We start from the raw sequence: 19,780 nt of genomic DNA, 5'->3' as shown, positions 1-19,780 counted from the left end.
ACGGTCTCTGCGGAACGCAGAGAGGGGAGGGGATGGGAAGATATGGCCAGTGGTGGGGTCCCGTTGTAGGTGACGGAAATGTTGGTGGATGATATGTAGGATCCGCTGCCTGGTGGGGTGGAAGGTGAGAACGAGGGGGATCCTGTCCTTGTTGCGAGTGGGGGGAGGGGGAGCAAGAGCGGAGCTGCGGGATGTAGAAGAGACCCTAGTGAGAGCCTCATCTATAATGGAGGAGGGGAAGCCCCGTTTTCTGAAGAACGAGGACATCTCGGAAGCCCTAGTCTGAAACACCTCATCCCGGGCGCAGATGCGGCGTAGACGGAGGAATTGGGAGTAGGGGATAGACTTTTTGCAGGGGACCGGGTGGGAAGAAGTGTAGTCCAGATAGCTGTGCGAGTCGGTGGGCTTGTAGTAAATGTATCAAATATTGTACTGGCTACTATTTTATACAATATTTCTATAGAATATTAACACATATAAGAATATATAAGAATCAAAGACTCTAAAATGAATAAATATATGAAAGAAAATAGAGCTCGCAATGATATTGAGCATTTCATAGCGTTTAGGAATCAGAGCACTTTACAACCAACAAAGTATATTCTTGGTATAAATCAGCATTATCATGGAACGTGTGCAGCAGACAATTTGGAGATTTTTGACCAGAATCTAACTGAATGAAATTAGATGGGTGACACACTAGTTCACAGGTACATTAGAAAATACAGGGGAACGGGCCATTTGGATCTCATACTTGATCTACCTTCTTATAGTTGATCTTTCACCTCAGGAAGGATCTCAAACCTGAAAAGTCAACTGTGCATTTCCACCACAGTTGCTGCCTGGCCTGTTGAGTCCCTCCAGCAGATTCTTCGTTGTTCCCTTAATTCCTACCGATCATAGGCCCGAACGTATTCAGCTCATTCCATCTTGTGTAGAGAATTTGAAAGGTCATTGACCTCTGGGTGACCTCGAAAGACGTACAGGCACGTAGGTTAATTGGCTGGAGTAAAAGTAAAAATTGTCTCTAGTGGGTGTAGGATAGTGTTAATGTGCGGGGATTGCTGGGCGGCGCGGACCCGGTGGGCCGAAGGGCCTGTTTCTGCGCTGTATATCTAAATCTAAATCTAAATCTAAATTTGTTGCTCAGCTCTGCCCCACTGCTCAACCTCTTATGTTGTGATCTTTGTTGCTGGAGTTGACTTGATCCCTCTGCATAAGAACCCAGTGGCAAGGGGTGGTAATGTTTACCAGTTGATGCTGACTGGTAAGGGAAATCACGCTGTAGTGGTATTCAACCTGTTTACTAAATGGCTCAATGATTGTCATCTGTGGTGATCAAATTAAAAAAATCAAAGAATGTGACATCCATCCCCACTCCATGTCACCCCCAACACCACAAGCTTATTCAGTATCCAGGAAACTCCAGGGAAAACAGTCCCAGCCTATTCAGTTTTTCCTCATAACTCACGCCCCCCCATTCCGGCAACATTTTTGTAAGACCTTCCTGCACCTTCTCTAGTTATTCACATCCTTCCTGTATAGTCTGGCAACCAGTACCGCACAAAATACTCCAAATGTGGCCTCATCGACATTTTGTACAGCTGTTTCATGATGCCCCAACTTTTCTGCTTATAGCCCTGCCCATACACCTTCTTCACCACCAAAGATCGTAGAGCTAGACCACTTGACCCTAAAAACCGTAGTACGTCATGGCACCATTTTAGTAGGCAGAAACTTGCAGAAATATTTTTAAAGAAAAATAACAAAAATCTGTGCGTTGATAGATGAGATATATTCTGCATTTTTATGGTATCATCACACATAATGTTCCCCCAAAACACTGATTACACTGCGAGAGGCATAACAGATGGCGGGTTTTGCTTACTAAAATGGCTCCTTTGTGTACTACACTTCAGTATCGGTGATTTCGACGGAGTGGTCTATCTTACTCCACTCTATTATCTTTGTTCACCACTTTATTTACCTGCATCACCACTTTCAGGGAACTATGTACTAAAGATAGACACAAAATGCTGGAGCAACTCAGCGGGGCAGGCAGCATCTCTGGATAGAAGGAATCGGTGACGTTTCAGGTCGAGACCCTCCCTCAGACTGAGAGTCAGGGGAAAGGGAGCCACAGAGATATGGATGGGTAAGGTGTGAAAAAGAGATATCAAAGGGGATGTGCATCAAGGAAACTGTAGAATAGATCATTGTTAGCTAGGGGAAGATGACAACAAGGCATATAAAGATAAAAATTAATCAGGAGGACAGTCAGACTGGTCGGGGGGAGGGATGGATAGAGAGAGAGAAAGCAATGGTTACTTGAAGTTTGAGAAACCAATATTCATACTGGTGGGTTATAAGCTGCCAAGTGAAATATGAGGTGCTGTTCCTCCAATTCGCGCTGGGCCTTACTCTGACAATGGAGGAGGCCCAGGACAGAAAGGTCAGTGTGGGAATGGGAAGGGGAGTTAAAGTACTATGTACTAATATCCTTTGGTCTTGCTGTTCTGCAACACTCCCCAGGGTGTCATTCACTGGGTATATCATACCCTGGTTGAACTTCCCAAAATGCATACTTCCCACTTGTCTGAGTTGAATTCCTTTGCCCACTTTGCCAATTGTTCTATATCTTGTGACATTATACAACCCTTTTCATTGTCCAACACACCACCAATTTTGCTGTTATCCACAGACTTACTAAGTATGCCACCTACATTCTCATTCAAACTTTTAACCCACATGACAAACAATAAGGAACTCAGCACCAATCCCTATGGTGCACCACTGGTCACAGGTCTTCAGCCTGAAACACAATCCTCCACTACCCACCTTCCAGCTCCGAGCCAATTTTAGTCCCTGCCTCAACTACCTCCTCTGGCAGCTTGTTCCATACACCTACCACCCTTTGTGTGAAAATGTTACCCCTCAGATTCCTATTATATCTTTTCCCTTTTATTTTAAACCCCAGTCCTCTGGGTCTTGATTCACTTATTCTGGGCTAGAGACTCTGTGCATCTACCCGATCTATTCCTCTCATGATTTTATACAAAGGATAAAATACCCAGGATCTCATTTAATCTAATTTCCAAACTAGTCGCCCATGGGAGACTTTGTCAAAGGCCTTCCTGTTCCCTCCTGTCCAGTCCGTCTAATTCAGGCTCCAAATTCAAATATCACTGGACAGTGAAGATCAAACTCAAACCAAAAAAAATCCTGTCCACACTCGGATCGGGCAGCATCAGTAGAAAGGGGAAACGGAATTAATTCATTGCTGTTTTAAACTGAAGCTTTCTTTTAAAATCACTCAGTAAAGGCAAAGGTAGACAGCGGAAATCAATAATCTTGCAGATTTCTGTGTGTTTTGTGGAGAGCTTGGGGTGGTTATGTGTCCATAAATTGGTTTCCACTGCTATCTAATTTCTCGGAGGCAGGCTGCAACATTGAGTGTGCGGATGTAATTACGGGAGCTGGCTTGCATGAGTGATGATATCCCACTACCCACATTCTAATGGGAAGCAAATGCGTCTTATCAGGACTTGGCACATTTGAACGTTTAAAAAAAATGGGATCTGACCTCTGGTGTCTATCAAAAGCGGATTGGAAACAAATCGCATTTACATTCAAATGTTCAGCCTGTTGCTCGGTCGGTGTGTGCTGGAATTCAGGCTGTTTGGGCAGTCCGATTCTGAGCCACTGCATATTTAACAAACAGCATCCTAATGCAGCCTCAGTTACCAGAGGCATATTTGAGAAATTAAGATAGCAGTGGAAACTAAATTATGGACACATCACACGCATTCCAAACTCTCCACAAAACAAAGAAATCTTCTAAATTATAGATTTTTCTTTTGTCTACACTTTACCTGAAGAATTTAAACAATTCTGGTTGAAACAAAACACAGCGTTATCCTCAGCCACTCAGGTCCAGGTTTGGCAACTCCTCACAGTTAAAACTCTAACCTACGTATTTTACTGCTCACCTTCTCCTCCACTGTGATCTCTTCCACTCTACCATCCACTGAGGCACAGGACTCAATTCTCATCACTTGCCCTTCCCGATTTTCATTGTTTCACCACTTGTGTGTTTATTCATCTGCCCTCTAAATTTTCTCCTGAAATCTTCCTGCCTCTCTTGTCCACTAAACTGTCCTTTATAATTTATCTCTGTTGAAGCTTTTGGTTACCTGTCCCAATAACTTTCCATGCATTCATAAGTTCTATGCACCTCCACAGACTCCTCTGTCAAGCTTCTCAAGTTTGCGGATGACACAACCCTGATTGGACTGATCCAGGATGGGAAGGATTCTGCCTACAGACAGGAAGTGACACAGCTGGCATCCTGGTGCCATCGCAACAACCTGGAGTTCAATGCTGTTAAGACAGTGGAACTGATTGTAGACTTTAGGAAAGATCCCCCTCCCCTCCCCCCACTCACCATCAACAACACCATAGTCACATCTGTGGAGTCATTTAAGTTCCTTGGAACCATCATCTCCAGGGACCTAAAATGGGGGGCCACCATCGATTCCACAGTCAAAAAGGCCCAACAGAGGATGTACTTCCTGCGGCAACTGAGGAAACACAATCTGCCACAGGCAATGATGGTCCAGTTTTATGCTGCCATCGTAGAGTCCATCCTCACCTTCTCCATCATGGTCTGGTTTGGCTCAGCCACCAAGCACGACATCCGGAGGCTGCAACGGATCGTTCGATCAGCCGAGAAGGTTGCTGGCTGCAACCTTCCCCCATTGATGAACTGTACACTGCAAGGGCCAGGAAGCGAGCGGGTAAGATCATCTCTGACCCCTCTCACCCTGGCCACAAACTATTTGAAGCACTTTGAAACTCTTGAAGGTCCCGACTCGAAACGTCACCCATTCCTTCTCCCCAGAGATGCTGCCTGTCCCGCTGAGTTACTCCAACTTTTTGTGTCTATCTTCAGTTTAAACTAGCATCTGCAGTTCCATCTTGCACAAATGACAGCAGTACAGGATTGCAAGGAGGGAGTTGCATTGTTCTGCCCACAAGGTGTGATTCGACAGGATCTGCATGTTCTACATATATGGGAAGAGGAGAGACCTCAAAGGCTGACTGTATATGGAGCATGTAGTAGTTGGGATTCGTCCATCTGCAACCGATGATGGTGCAGCTTTCATGTTGTTCAGTTTGGAGAGGGAATGTATCATCTATAGTTGCATGGAAATCTCCTTACATGGGAAGACAAATGAGGCCTATGTGATCTCCCAGTTGCTAAACACTTTTAACTCCCCCTCCCATTCCCACAGTGACCTTTCTGTCCTGGGCCTCCTCCACTGCCAGAGTGAGGAGCAACGCAAAATGGAGGAACAGCACCTCATATTTCACTTGGGCAGCTTACAACCCAGCGGTATGAATATTGATTTCTCTAATGTCAAGTAAGCCTTGCTTTCCCTCTCTCTCCATCCCTCCCCCACCTTAGTTCTCCAACTAGTTTCACTGTCCTTCTGATTAATTTTATTGATTGTATGCCTCCTTGTCACCATCCTCTCAGCCAACAATGAACCATTCCACATTTCCTTAGCATCGTCTGCTTTGATTTGTCATTTTCACACCTTACCCTTCCATATCTCTAAACTCCCTCTCCACTGACTCTCAGTCTGAAAAAATGTCTCGACCCGAAATGTCACCCATTCATCCTCACCAGAGTTGCTGCCTGTCCCGTTGAGTTAATCCAGCATTTTGTGTCTATCTTCAAGACCAGTAAGTCTGAGGAAGGATGAAACATCACCATCAACCTGAAACATTACCATTCCTTTTCTCCAGAGATGCTGCCTGATCCCTTGAGTTACTCTAGCTCGTTGTGTCTAGTTTTGGATATTGTTTCATTGTTCTCTCCTTAGTTAACGAAAGATGTGAATGAATTATGTACAGTTATGTGATGGTTTACTATTTAACATCTGAAATACAGGGATTGTCTTATGAGGGAGGCTTTAAAAAGGCGAGGCTTGTGTTCAATGGTGTTTCGAAGAGTGAAGGACAATGTTCAAAACTTGTTGTTAGACACAAAATGCTGGAGTAATTCAACGGGACACGCATCATCTTTGAATAAAAGGAATAGTTGACGTTTTGGGTCAAGACCCTTCTTCAGACTTGTTGGTTTTCCCCTGTAAGGAGATTTCCACAATCAAATGCTGCCGACTCGTATATTCCAAGTTGTGAAACTGCACGCTGAGGGACCTACTGAAGTTTGGTCTACCACCACAAAGGCTCTGTGGGGAAGGACCACAATCTAGAGTCCTGACCCCAATTATCAAGGAGTTGGGTCCTGTGTACAGCCCCTCAAATGCCTAAGCGATGCTTTCTTTGTGAAGGAAATGAGTGACATCGACACATATTCTCAGACTGGATTGACTTGATGGCATGATGGACATAACGGCAAGCCCCAATTATATTTACTGTACAGATTACGAACAAAGTGTATACTTGAAATAACATAATGTGATTGAAATAATCAAGGTGCTCTGGGGATGTTTCTCCTTAAATGAAAATGAAGTGGGGTGGCACGATGGCGCAGCGTTAGAGTTGCTGCCTTACAGCGCCAGACACCCGGATTCGATCCTGACTACGGGTGCTTGCCTTTACGGAGTTTGTACGTTCTCCCCGTGACCTGCACGAGTTTTCCTTTTGATCTTCGGTTTCCTTCCACACTCCAAAGACGTACAGATTTGTAGATTAATTGGCTTGGTATAAATGTAAATTTCCCTAGTGTGTGTCGGGTAGTGTTAGTGTGCGGGCATCACAGGACGGCATGGATTTGGTGGGCCGAAGGGCCTGTTTCCGCGCTGTGTCTCTACACTAAACTAAACTAAAATCACTGTTTATAAATAAATGTTCGCTATTTATGCCAGAAATGAGGCGATTTGTTTTCACTCAAAGGGTCTCGAGTCTTTTGGAACTCTCTTCCTCAAAGGGCAGTGGAAGCTGTCTTTGAATATTTACAAGGTCGGGGAGGATAGATTTGTGATACACAAGGGGATGAAAGGTTACTTTGGGTACACAGGAAGGCAGAGCTGCAGTTACAATCAGATCAGCCTTGACCTTAATGAATGGCAGAACAGGATCAAGAGGCTTATCCTGCTCCTAATTCTTAAATATGTTTACATAACTACAGCGATGGATAGCACAGGAAACGGCAATGACGGAGATTAAACATGACACTGGTGCGGTGCATCAACAAGACTGGTATGACAGCAAGACTGGTTTATAAATGCACGGTGCATTGCAGTGACAGTTCAGAACAGCGCACGACTCTAACTCTGTAGGTAGACACAAAAAGCTGGAGTAACACAGCGGGTCAGACAGCATCTCTGGAGAAAAGGAATAGGTGATGTTTCGGGTGGAGACCCTTCTTCAGACTGAGAGTCAGGGGAAAGGGAAACGGGAAAGGGAAATGTCTGAAGAAGGGTCTCCCCACAAAGCATTACCTATTCCTTCTCTCCAGAGATGCTGTTTGATGTGTTGAGTTACTCCAGCTTTTTGTGTCTATCTTCGGTTTAAACCAGCATCTGCAGTTCCTTCCTACACATAGTCTTAACTTCGTATTCTTTTCAAAGAGAATTCCAGAAGAAATATGAAAATACATTCAGACTCTATGTCCTCACCTCCAGCATCAGTGACAGTCTTGTGTACCACAGGACTGTCTGAAAGGACACAACGAGAGGTGGACTTTAGAAGTGAGAACACCGGCTTTAACTCTCAGAACAGCTGGCTGCTTCATCGGAATCAAGCAGCGCCTGAAGTTGATACCATGGAGAAATAGGGACCATGGACTGAGGTACCAGTGCCTCAACAGCAATCTTTCAACACAAGATTTAAGGTGCGTTTAGAGCAGGTAGGAACCCCTGGCAAAACAATGGAACACTGGCTAGAAGAGGTAACAACAAACTGGGTGGAGCACACAAAAAGTGTGGGAAGGAACTGCAGATGCTGGTGTTCATAAAAGGTCGACACAAAATGCTGGAGTAACTCAGCCGGTCAGACAGCATCCCTACACAAAAGAAATAGGTGGCGTTTCAGGTTGAGACCCCAGATGTGTCACAGAGCTATTAGTGAATTTACATATGTAGTGCAGAGATGATCTCCAGGCTTTACTTCACAAAATGCTGGAGTAACTCAGCAGGTCAGGCAGCATCGCATGAGAGAAGGAATGGGTTACGTTTCAACCTGATCTCCTGGTGGCTGAGCAACTCCCCCTCCCAGTCTGACCTTTCTGTCATGGGCCTCCTCCAGTGCCATAGTGAGGCCCACCGGAAATTGGAGGAACAGCACCTCATATTTTGCTTGGGCAGCTTGGTATGAACATTGACTTCTCCAACTTTAGATAGTTCCTCTGTCCCTCTCTTCCCCTCCCCCTTCCCAGTTCTCCCTCTATCTTCCTGTCTCCACCTATATCCTTCCTTTGTCCCGCCCACCTGACATCAGTCTGAAGAAGGGTCTTGACCCGAAACGTCACCCATTCCTTCTCTCCTGAGATGCTCCTGACCTACTGAGTTACTCCAGCATTTTGTGAAATAAATACCTTCGATTTGTACCAGCATCTGCAGTTACTTTCTTACACTCCAGGCTTTACTTAATAGGAAAGATTGATGGGAACTGGACTGTACAGTCTGGAAAAGGAGGTGCATAAGATTGTTCCAAACATACATATAATTGTTCTGTTTTCAATGTAATCTTTTATTTGGGATCTGGGCATCATAGGTGATGCCAGTATTAATTTTTTAGATTTTAGATTTTTTTAGATTTAGAGATACAGCGCAGAAACAGGCCCTTCGGCCCACCAGGTCCGTGCCGGCCAGCGATCCCCGTAAATTAACACTATCCTACACACACTAGGGACCATTTTTTACATTTACCCAGTCAATTAACCTACATACCTGTACGTCTTTGGAGTGTGGGAGGAAATCGAAGATCTCGGAGAAAACCCACACAGGTCACGGGGAGAACGTACAAACTCCGTACAGACAATTCCCGTAGTCAGGATCGAACCTGAGTCTCCGGCGCTGCATTCGCTGTAAGGCAGCAACTCTACCGCTGCGCAACCGTGCCGCACATTGCCCATACCCATTTCCTTGACAAGATGACGATGAAGGTTCATCTCTAACTGCTGCAGTAAGATTGTCCCACATTATTATTGGGGGGGGGGGGGGGGGGGGACAGAGTTTGGGGATTTAGAGCCAGTTACGATGAAGAACTAGAGATATATTTTCAAGTCAGGATGGTGAGTGAATCTGGTGATATTTCCATGCATTATGGTGGTAAGGTCATATATTTTGCAGGGACTATTAGAGTAAAGAAATATAGCAATGATAGAAATATAGAAATAAAGCCACACCTTTTGCAGGTAACCCACCAAACAGGTATGGTGAAGAGGGAGGGAAAGTATGTAAAAATATTAAATAAATTCCCTTATTTATTCCCCAAATAAGGGCACAATGTTTCATCCTTTCTAAAGGTCCGTCCTTTTATTCTGAGGCTATAGCCTCTGATCCTGGACTCAGCCACAAGTGAAAACAGCCTCTCCACATCCACTCTATCCAGGTCAATGTTTCAATGGAATGTGGAAGGAAACCACTTTTAAGTGAGTTTCAATGAGGTCCCCCCTAATCCTTCTAAACTCCAGTGAGTACAGGCCCGGTGTTTAGTTTAGTTTAGAGATACAGCGCGAAAACTGGCCGTTCGGCACACTGAGTCCGCACCGACCAGCGATCCCCGCACATGAACTCTATTCTACACACACTAGGGACAATTCACATTTATACCAAGCCAATTAGCCTACAAACCTTTAGAGTGTGGAGGGAAACCGAAGATCTCGGAGAAAACCCACGTGGTCACGGGGAGAACGTACAAACTCCGTACTATATCATATCATATCATATATATACAGCGCGGAAACAGGCCTTTTCGGCCCACCAAGACCGCGCCGCCCAGCGATCCCCGTACATTAACACTATCCTACACCCACTAGGGACAATTTTTACATTTACCCAGCCAATTAACCTACAAACCTGTACGTCTTTGGAGTGTGGGAGGAAACCGAAGATCTCGGAGAAAACCCACGCAGGTCACGGGGAGAACGTACAAACTCCTTACAGTGTAGCACCCGTAGTCAGGATCGAACCTGAGTCTCCGGCGCTGCATTCGCTGTAAAGCAGCAACTCTAACGCTGCGCTACCGTGCCGCCCTGACAGCACCCGTAGTTGGGATCCTACCCGGGTCTCCGGTGCTTTAAGCACTGGAAGGCAGCAACTCTCCCGCTGAACCACCGTGCCATATTGCTTTCTGGTATCTTCTCTTTCTGCAGTATGGAGCAGATTTGTTTTCCTTTATTCCCTTGCCATATGAAATCAAGGCTTGATACTGTGGCTGAACGTACGGTCTGGAAGGTGGATTGAGAGGTGCAGTGGGGGAAGGAAAGAGGAACAAGTTACACTTTTGAAGATAGTGATACGTTTATGTGAGGGTGGTGCGGGGAAACATGTGAAGAATATTATCCAAAATAATGCACAAGTCACTCGGTATCACTGCAATAGCAGGCCAAGACTAGGGCAGTATGCTTCAGTCTACCTAGCAACATTGAACTCTAATCAGTGGCAAGCTCAGAAATGTGACAGGCATTTAAAAAGGAGTTCAATCAATATGACTGCTTGAAGGTCTGTGTGGCCACTCAATTCAGGGGAGGGAAAGAGAGAGGACGAGGGGGAAGGATCATTCGATTGTCATTTCAAACCGTGCCCAAGAGAGGGTTCATCAATACATCAGCTAATGTCATTACGATGATGTGGATCGCCTACTCCGTCGGGACATCTGCATTCGAGCCACAATAGCAGCTATTTGTTGAGTTGGAAGAGGGCAATGTCAGCACTAACCTTGTGCCAATGCCACCCCCAGCACACAGATCATACTCATTGCTGAAGATTCAGTGCAGTTTTGCAAATGCACTGAAAGTGCCGTAGCAGTAACGTTCATACTTAAACTGGTCTGTTACAAGTGTAAACATTAGTGCACTGGATTATGTTTAGCATGGCAACTCTCCATCTGCTATTTTAAACATGGACAATTTAATTTTCCAACTCCCCAGACATTGACCTATATTACTATTAAACCATAGAGGACACATTTTGACAGATTTAATATCCTTGCTACACAGCTCTTTGTTGACATTTTCTATGCCGTTTCAATGCATAGAATTGTTAGAATATACTTGGCCTCTCAGGCTTGTTCACATACTTAAAAACAATTTTTTAAAAATTTGGAGTAAAGACTAACACAAGCCTGCATACAAATGTCATGAACACATTTACTGAAGTAACAAATGCACACGTAAATGCAACCTGAGAGACACACACAAAAGCACACGTCAATACATGCACTCACAAAAAACATAATACAAGACAAATTGTTGTAGGAAGGAACTGCAGATGCTGGTTGTAGGAAGGAACATGCAGTTGCTGGTTTGAAGAAGGGTCTCGACCCACAACGTCACCGATTCCTTCTCTCCAGAGATGCTGCCTGAGTTACTCCAGCATTTTGTGTCTGTCTTCAAATCATTGTAAGCTTCTTCTCAGGTTAACTGATGTCTTCACGTAACACGGCCTACCCACCACTATTCCATTCCCTGTGCTCGTGGCCCTTGCTGAGGAAGCAGTTCCAGTCACAGGAATTGAGACTTTATGTTCTAGATCTTGACTCCAAGAATTAGAGCTAGAAATGGCAGGTGCTTGGTCTGCAATAAAAACAGAAAATGCTCAGCCTGGCCTGCTGAGTATTTTCAGCAAGATAGACATAAAAGTAACTCAGCGGGGCAGGCATCTCTGGAGAGAAGGAATTGGTGACATTTTGGGTCGAGACCCTTCTTCAGACCATCTACAGTGCCCTCCATAATGTTTGGGACAAAGACCCATCATTTATTTATTTGCCTCTGTACTCCACAATTTGAGATTTGTAATAGAAAAAATCACATGTGGTTAAAGTGCACATTGTTAGATTTTAATAAAGGTAATTTTTATACATTTTGGTTTCACCATGTAGAAATTACAACAGTGTTTATGCATGGTCTGCTCATTTCAAGGCACCATAATGTTTGGGACACAGCAATATCATGTAAATGAAAGTAGTCTTGTTTAGTATTTCGTTGCATATCCTTTGCATGCAATGACTGCTTGAAGTCTGCGATTCATGGACATCACCAGTTGCTGGGTGTCTTCTCTGATGATGCTCTGCGAGGACTGTATTGCAGCCATCTTTAGCTTATGCTTGTTTTGGGGGCTAGTTCCCTTCAGTTTTCTCTTCAGCATATAAAAGGCATGCTCAATTGGGTTCAGATCGGGTGATTGATTTGGTCACTCAAAAACTCCTTTCTTGCTTTAGCAGTATGTTTGGGATCATTGTCTTGCTGTAGAATGAACTGCCGGCCAATGAGTTTTGAGGCATTTGTTTGAACTTGAGCAGAGAGGATGTATCAATACACTTCAGAATTCATTATGCTACTACCATCAGCAGTTGTATCATCAATGAAGATAAGTGAACCAGTACCTTCAGCAGCCATACATGCCCAGGTCATAACACCCCCACCACCGTGTTTCACAGATGAGGTGGTATGCTTTGGATCTTGGGCAGTTCCTTCTCTCCTCCATACTTTGCTCTTGCCATCACTCTGATATAAGTTAATCTTCGTCTCATCTGTCCACAAGATCTTTTTCCAGAACTGTGGTTGCTCTTTTAAGTACTTCTTGGTAAACTGTAACCCGACCAACCTATTTTTGCAGCTAACCAGTGGTTTGCATCTTGCAGTGTAGCCTCTGTATTTCTGTTCATGAAGTCTTCTGTGGACAGTGGTCATTGAAAAATCCACACCTGACTCCTGAAGAGTGTTTCTGATCTGTCGGACAGGTGTTTGGGGTTTTTTCTTTATTATAGAGAGAATTCATCTGTCATCAGCTGTGGAGGTCTTCCTTTGACCTGCCAGTCCCTTTGCGATTAGTAAGCTCACCAGTGCTCTCTTTCTTCTTAATGATGTTCCAAAAAGTTGATTTTGGTAAGCCTAAGCTTTGGCTGATGTCACTAACAGTTTTATTCTTGTTTCTCAGTCTCATAATGGCTGCTTTGACTTTCATTGGCACAACTTTGGCCCTCATGTTGATAAACAGCAATAAAAGTTTCCAAAGGTGATGGAAGACTGGAGGAAAGACTAGGTGTGAGAGCTCTCTTATACCTGCATTAAGGTGGCAATGAAACACACCTGAGCAATTACAAGCACCTGTGAAGCCATGTGTCTCAAACATTATGGTGCCCTGAAATGGGGGGACCATGTATAAACACACCTGTAATTTCTACATGCTGAAACCAAAATGTATAAAAATGGCCTTTAATAAAATCTGACAATGTGCACTTTAACCACATGTGATTTTTTCTATTACAAATCGCAAATTGTGGAGTACAGAGGCAAATAAATAAATGATGGGTCTTTGTCCCAAACATTATGGAGGGCACTATATTTTGACTTCAATTTTGCCAACTGAATAAGAGTCCGATCAGTATTTTTATCACACTGGGGTAGAGTGCTCTGTGTAAATAACTGCAGGTTTACAAAGCGTCCAAATGAATGGTCTGTGTGCTTCAACAGATCATTCTGGTGAGAAACGACGCGATAACTGAAGCACGCACAATGTTCTGAGGCAAACCATGAAGTATCAGACACACACTATTGTGAGATTGAGAATTACCCAGTCATGCCTTTTATCTCTCTCTGGAACACCACAAAGAATATAATGTACCCACGACATAGTGCACAGCCTGCATTGCTCCCACAACACGTGGTATTTCCAATACACCACGTCCTGATGCAGGGTCTCGACCCAAAACATCAGCTTATCAACATCAACATATCCCTTAGCCTCTGTAGATGCTGCACGTCTCACTGTTCCACCAGCAGTTTGTCTTTTGCTCAGATTACGGCACCTGCTGTCTCTTAGAGTCATACAGCACGGAAATAGGCCCTTCAGCCCATGCTGAACTAGATGCCGCATCTCTGCTAATCCCACCTGTCTGCGTTTGGCCCATATCCATCTAAAGCTTTCCCATCCATGCACCTGTCCAAATGTTGTTATACTACCTTCCTCAAATACCTCCTTTCTCAATTGCTCTGTCTTCATCTCAGGGGACAGACTATTGAGTGACATCTGCTACAAACCTACATATTCTCACAGTTATCTAGACTACACTTCCTCGCATTAAGATATCTTCGATCTTTAACGAATGTGGATTTCCCCCTGCTGTCTTAGAAGGATCCCTCACTCATCTCCTCTGTGTCTTGTCGTTTTTCTCTCCATGCCCCCTCCACCCAGATAGAAAGCTAATGGCATGTTGGCCTTTATGACAAGAGGAGTTGAGTATAGAAGCAAAGAGGTCCTTCTGCAGTTGTATAGGGCCCTAGTGAGACCACACCTGAAGTACTGCGCGCAGTTTTGATCTCCAAATTTGAGGAAGGTTATTCTTCCTATTGAGGGCGTGCAGCGTAGGTTCACTCGGTTAATTCCTGGAATGGCGGGACTGGAGCGACTAGACTTGTATACGTTGGAATTTAAAAGGATGAGAGGGAATCTTATTGAAACTTATAAGATTAGAAACATAGAAACATAGAAAATAGGTGCAGGAGTAGGTCATTCGGCCCTTCGAGCCTGCACCGCCATTCAATATGATCATGGCTGATCATCCAGCTCAGTAACCTGTACCTGCCGTCTCTCCATACCCCCGATCCCTTTAGCCACAAGGGCCACATCTAACTCCCTCTTAAATATAGCCAATGAACTGGCCTCAACTACCTTCTGTGGCAGAGAATTCCACAGACTCACCACTCTCTGTGTGAAGAAATGTTTTCTCATCTCGGTCCTAAAAGACTTCCCCGTTATCCTTAAGCTGTGACCCCTGGTTCTGGACTTCCCCAACATCGGGAACAATCTTCTCGCATCTAGCCTCTCCAACCCCTTAAGAATTTCATATGTTTCTATAAGATCCCCCCTCAGTCTTCTAAATTCCAGCGAGTATAAGCCTAGTCTATCCAGTCTTTCTTCATATTATTAAGGGATTGGACACGTTAGAGGCAGGAAACATGTTCCCAATGTTGGGGGAGTCCAGAACCAGGGGCCACAGTTTAAGAATAAGGGGTAGGCCATTTAGAACGGAGATGAGGAAAAACTTTTTCAGTCAGAGAGTTGTAAATCTGTGGAATTCTCTGCCTCAGAAGGCAGTGGAGGCCAATTCTCTGGATGCTTTCAAGAGAGAGCTGGATAGAGCTCTTAAAGATAGCGGAGTCAGGGGGTATGGGGAGAAGGCAGGAACGGGGTACTGATTGTGGATGATCAGCCACGATCACATTGAATGGCGGTGCTGGCTCAAAGGGCCGAATGGCCTCCTCCTGCACCTATTGTCTATTGTCTATTGACCAAGGGTAGTGATCCCCGCACCTTTCATCCCACCACCCTCCGCATCCAACACATCATCCTCCGACATTCCCGTCACCTCCAACATGATCCCACCACCAGTCACATCTCCCTATCTCCCCCCATCTCCACCTTCCGCAGAGACCAATCCCTCCACAGCTCCCTGGTCACTTATCCCTTTCTGTGGACCACATGAGAATGTCAAAAAAGGGCGTATTTTGCAAAGTGGAAGGGCACCCGACATCACCTATTTCAGTGAAACAGAGGTTTCCTAATTAGAAAACTTTAGTTATAGGATTATTAAACAAAATTGGAGTGTGGGGGGACAATATACTGATGTGGATTGGAGATTGCTCGTGTAAGACTTCAGAACAGGAGACGCCCAACTTGTCCTTTAAGTCTTTCTTGGAATCACAAAGTAAAGAAAAGCCCATGCAGCTCTTCATATCTGTACTGACCAATAATGGCACGTTTTCATTATTTTTTAATTCAAGATCGGCTGATTGTCCAGATTTTCCTGCACTATCCCTATATCCATTGATTCAATAAGGTGCCACATGAAAGACGATTTCAGAAAATAAAAGCTCAGGGTGCAGAGAGGAGAAGGAGGGAGAGGGAGAAGGAGAGAGAGAAGGCGGGAGAGGGGGTGAGGGAGGGAGAGGGGGTGAGGGAGAGAGAGGGGGTGGAGAGGGGGTGAAGGAGGGAGAAGGAGAGAGAGAAGGCGGGAGAGGGGGTAAGGGAGGGAGAGGGGGTGAGGGAGGGAGAGGGGTGAGGGAGAGAGAGGGGGTGAAGGGGGGAGACGGGGTGAAGGAGGGAGAGGGGGTGAAGGGGGGAGAGGGGGGTGAGGGAGAGAGAGGGGGTGAGGGAGAGAGAGGGGGTGAAGGAGGGAGAGGGGGAGGGGGAGAAGGAAGTGAAGATGGAGGGAGAGAGTGAGGGAAGGAGACCACTGATGTTGCTAATGAGAGACTGAACTGAGTTCCATGGATTGTGGAAAGCAAATGTACTATTGTCACCAAAAAAAGACACAAAAGGCTGGAGGGGTCAGCAGGTCAGGCAGTATCTCTGGAGAAAGTGACCTTTCGGGTTGGGACCCTTCTCCAGACCACAACCAATTTGCCACCATCAGGCTTTGCTCCGGCACCTCAGTTTGCCACGTACATTTTTGGACCTTTATTTATATTTACTACTTTTAACAAGAATAATGAATAACAAATGTAAATAAGTTGCTAATTGAGGACACTGGAACTGATAGCCTGAATGATACAGTACATCAACTTTCCTTCGAATGGACTCCTTTTATTGCTTATTGCAACAGGATTGGTTATTACTGCTTACTTGCTCCTTCCGCATAACTGGGATATAAAAATGTTAATTCATCTCATCTCCATGAATTAGTGCCCTGGGGATATGAGACATCGTGTGGGTCACAAAATCATAAGACCTATGCCCAAGGGATTTTGAGCGATTATAGAGATTTGTTAAGTCACTAATTTGCACACAATAATGGATGCATAAATTAACAACTTAATACAGAATGAAAACCTATTATATCTGTTTTCATTTGGACAGATATTTTGACAAGAAATCTGGGAACATCAGTTCCCAGTTCCCCTCGCAATCTGCACATTCTCCTCCCACGTACACTGCTGTTTCCGCGTGGTGTGCGGTCTGAGTTCAGGGTCAGAGACCCAGCAGCCATGGAGGGGTGTCTGCACCCGACAGACTGAGTGATTCACAACGGCAGCTCTCTACACTGTTCAAGGCCAAAAGTTTAAGGCTCTCTGCCTGTTTAAGGGCCAGGTACCTATCCGGGCTGAAAAATTATAAACAAAGTCATGAAATATGCACAGGGCTCACAAAGAAAACTTCAATGGAACAAAAACAATTCAAGGGCTTGGATTGAGCTAAAGATCAAGACAGCGAGCCAGAGGACCAGGAATGGAGGGGAAAACGAGAGAGTGAAAGCAGTAAGGAATGAGGGAAGGAGGGCGAGGAAAGAGAGAGAGAGAGAGAGAGAGAGTGAGGAAAGGAGGAGACAGCAAAACAGTGGGAATAGGTGGAGAGCGTAGCAGTGAAGAATGGAGGAGGGAGCAAACTGGGTGAGGAAAGAAGGCGAGGGCAAAGAGGAGGAGAGAGCGAGCAAAGGAGGATTCAGACCAGTCTATTGTCAGACTCACTTGGGTGAAATGAACTTCTTTGTCATGTAAAGCTCAGAGTATACGCGGCAATGATCGATACAACAATAAATGCAGTGACAAGTGTGAAACCGCAGTGACAAGTATGCAATGCAACCTGGACCTGTGCAAATGAAATACTAAAGTACAAAAAATGAATAACCGAATGTGGTAGAGAGGCCGCAGAGGCAGAGAGAGAGAGGCAGAGCGAGAGAGAGGCAGAGAGAGAGAGAGAGAGAGATAGGCAGAGAGAGAGAGGCAGAGAGAGAGAGAGAGAGGCAGCGAGAGAGAGGCACAGAGAGAGAGAGAGAGAGAGAGAGGGCAGAGAGAGGCAGAGAGAGGCAGAGAGAGAGAGAGAGAGAGAGAGAGAGAGAGAGAGAGAGAGAGAGAGAGAGAGAGAGAGAGAGAGAGAGAGAGAGAGAGAGAGAGAGGGGGAGGGGGAGAGAGAGAGAGAGAGAGAGAGAGAGAGAGAGAGAGAGAGAGAGAGAGAGAGAGAGAGAGAGAGAGAGAGAGAGAGAGAGAGAGAGGCAAGGAAGACAGGTGAGAGAGATGGAGAGCAAGTGAGGCAGAGAGAGAGAGACAAAGACAGAGAGAAAGAGAAGCAGAGAGGGACAGTGAGAAAGAGACAATGAGACAGAGTGACAGAGAGGGAGAAATACAGAGAGAGACAGCAAGAGGCTGAGACAGAGTGATAGAGCGTGAGCAAATAGAGAGAGAGACAGATAGACATACAGACAGACAGACAGAGACAGAGAGGCAGAGTCATAGTGTCATACAGCATGCAAACAGACCCTTCGATCTAACTTGCCCATGCCAATCAAAGATGTCCCATCTACACTAGCCCCAGCTGCCCATGTTTGCCCCATATCCCTCCCAACCTTTTCCTATTCATGAACCTACCAAAATGTCTTTTAACCGTTGTTATAATGTCTGCCTGAACTACCTCTCCTGGTAGCTCGTTCCAGAAGAGAGCAGTGAGACAGAGAGAGAGAGGCACAGCAGAGAGACACGGAAAAACAAATTTATTGAGGGTTGGCCACCTGCTGCATAAAAGTCATGAGTTGGTCAAGTGTTAACCCAAGCAAAGATTGACATTCATTAAGACTTTGTAGCCAGAGAAACAAAATGTTGGGAAATGTGCCAGTTTGAAAGGGTGGCCGCAGGAGATGAATCATGATATTCTGTGTTTTTTTGGTGGAAGAGAGGTATAAGATTCCTGATGAGAGGAACGGATCAGAATCATGGATATACATTGGTGGGCCTTCACGGCAGCAATGCCACTTATTGATCAACAATGGCAGATTGTGACCTTGTAATATCGGTGCCATCGGACGATGTGACCAAAGTGACCTTTGCGTGCAAATGAAACTTGGTGAGTAAAACATAAAATAAACCCCAGGATAAATGTGATCCGAGTGGAAACCTCAATTGCGATTTCTTCTGAAATTGTTCGTGCTATAAATGGCAGGAAATCCTACTCAGAATAATCCCATGATAATCGGATCACTGAGCCCAGACGTCACTAGTTAATGTTGGAATGTAGGAGGATATTTTATCTCAGCTGTTTCAACCTGCTCAGTTTAATCGTACCTCATGCATTCCATCTGCCTACCTCAATTCCATAATTCTTAATCCCCTCTCTTTACAAAATCTAGCACACTTCAGTTCAGAGAGTACAGTTGACATTAAGCCGAAGATAGATACAAAAAGCCGGAGTGATTCAGCGGGACAGGCAGCATCTCTGGAAAGAATGAATGCGTGATGTTTCAGGTCGAGACCCTTCTTCAGACTGAGGGTCAAGAGAGAGGGAAACTAGAGATATGGAAGGGTGAGGTGTGAAAACGACAGATCAATGCAGACGATGTACAAGGAAATGTAGAATAAGAAAATAACTGCAGATGCTGGTACAAATCGAAGGTGTTTATTCACAAAATGCTGGAGTAACTCAGCAGGTCAGGCAGCATCTCAGGAGAGAAGGAATGGGTGACGTTTCGGGTCGAGACCCTTCTTCAGACTGAAGAACTCCAGCATTTTGTGAATAAACACCAGGAAATGTAGAATGGTTCATTGTTGGCTGAGGGGAAGGTTACAATGGGGCACACAAAACAGCCTTATCAGGTT

The 19,780-nt window shown here is 45.0% G+C and overlaps 1 protein-coding gene across 5 annotated transcripts in view; it reads right to left on the bottom strand.

Annotated features, from left to right (window-relative positions):
- Window positions 1-19,780, bottom strand: part of LOC144600244 (serine/threonine-protein phosphatase 2A 55 kDa regulatory subunit B beta isoform) — a 501,688-nt gene that overhangs the window by 115,502 nt on the left and 366,406 nt on the right. Inside the window, exon 1 of one of the 5 annotated variants that reach the window (XM_078411800.1) lies at window positions 11,422-11,503. The exons of the other annotated variants lie outside the window; for them this stretch is intronic. Within the exon in view, the coding sequence (XP_078267926.1) occupies window positions 11,422-11,488 (67 nt within the window). The 5' untranslated portion in view covers window positions 11,489-11,503. Of the gene's footprint in view, window positions 1-11,421; window positions 11,504-19,780 lie in introns of those variants that run through there. 5 annotated transcript variants of the gene reach the window in all.

This window comes from Rhinoraja longicauda, chromosome 14, assembly GCF_053455715.1.
Source record: "Rhinoraja longicauda isolate Sanriku21f chromosome 14, sRhiLon1.1, whole genome shotgun sequence".
In the NCBI taxonomy this organism is placed as follows: Eukaryota; Metazoa; Chordata; class Chondrichthyes; order Rajiformes; family Arhynchobatidae; genus Rhinoraja; species Rhinoraja longicauda.
This window is presented reverse-complemented; position numbering and strand designations above follow the sequence as displayed.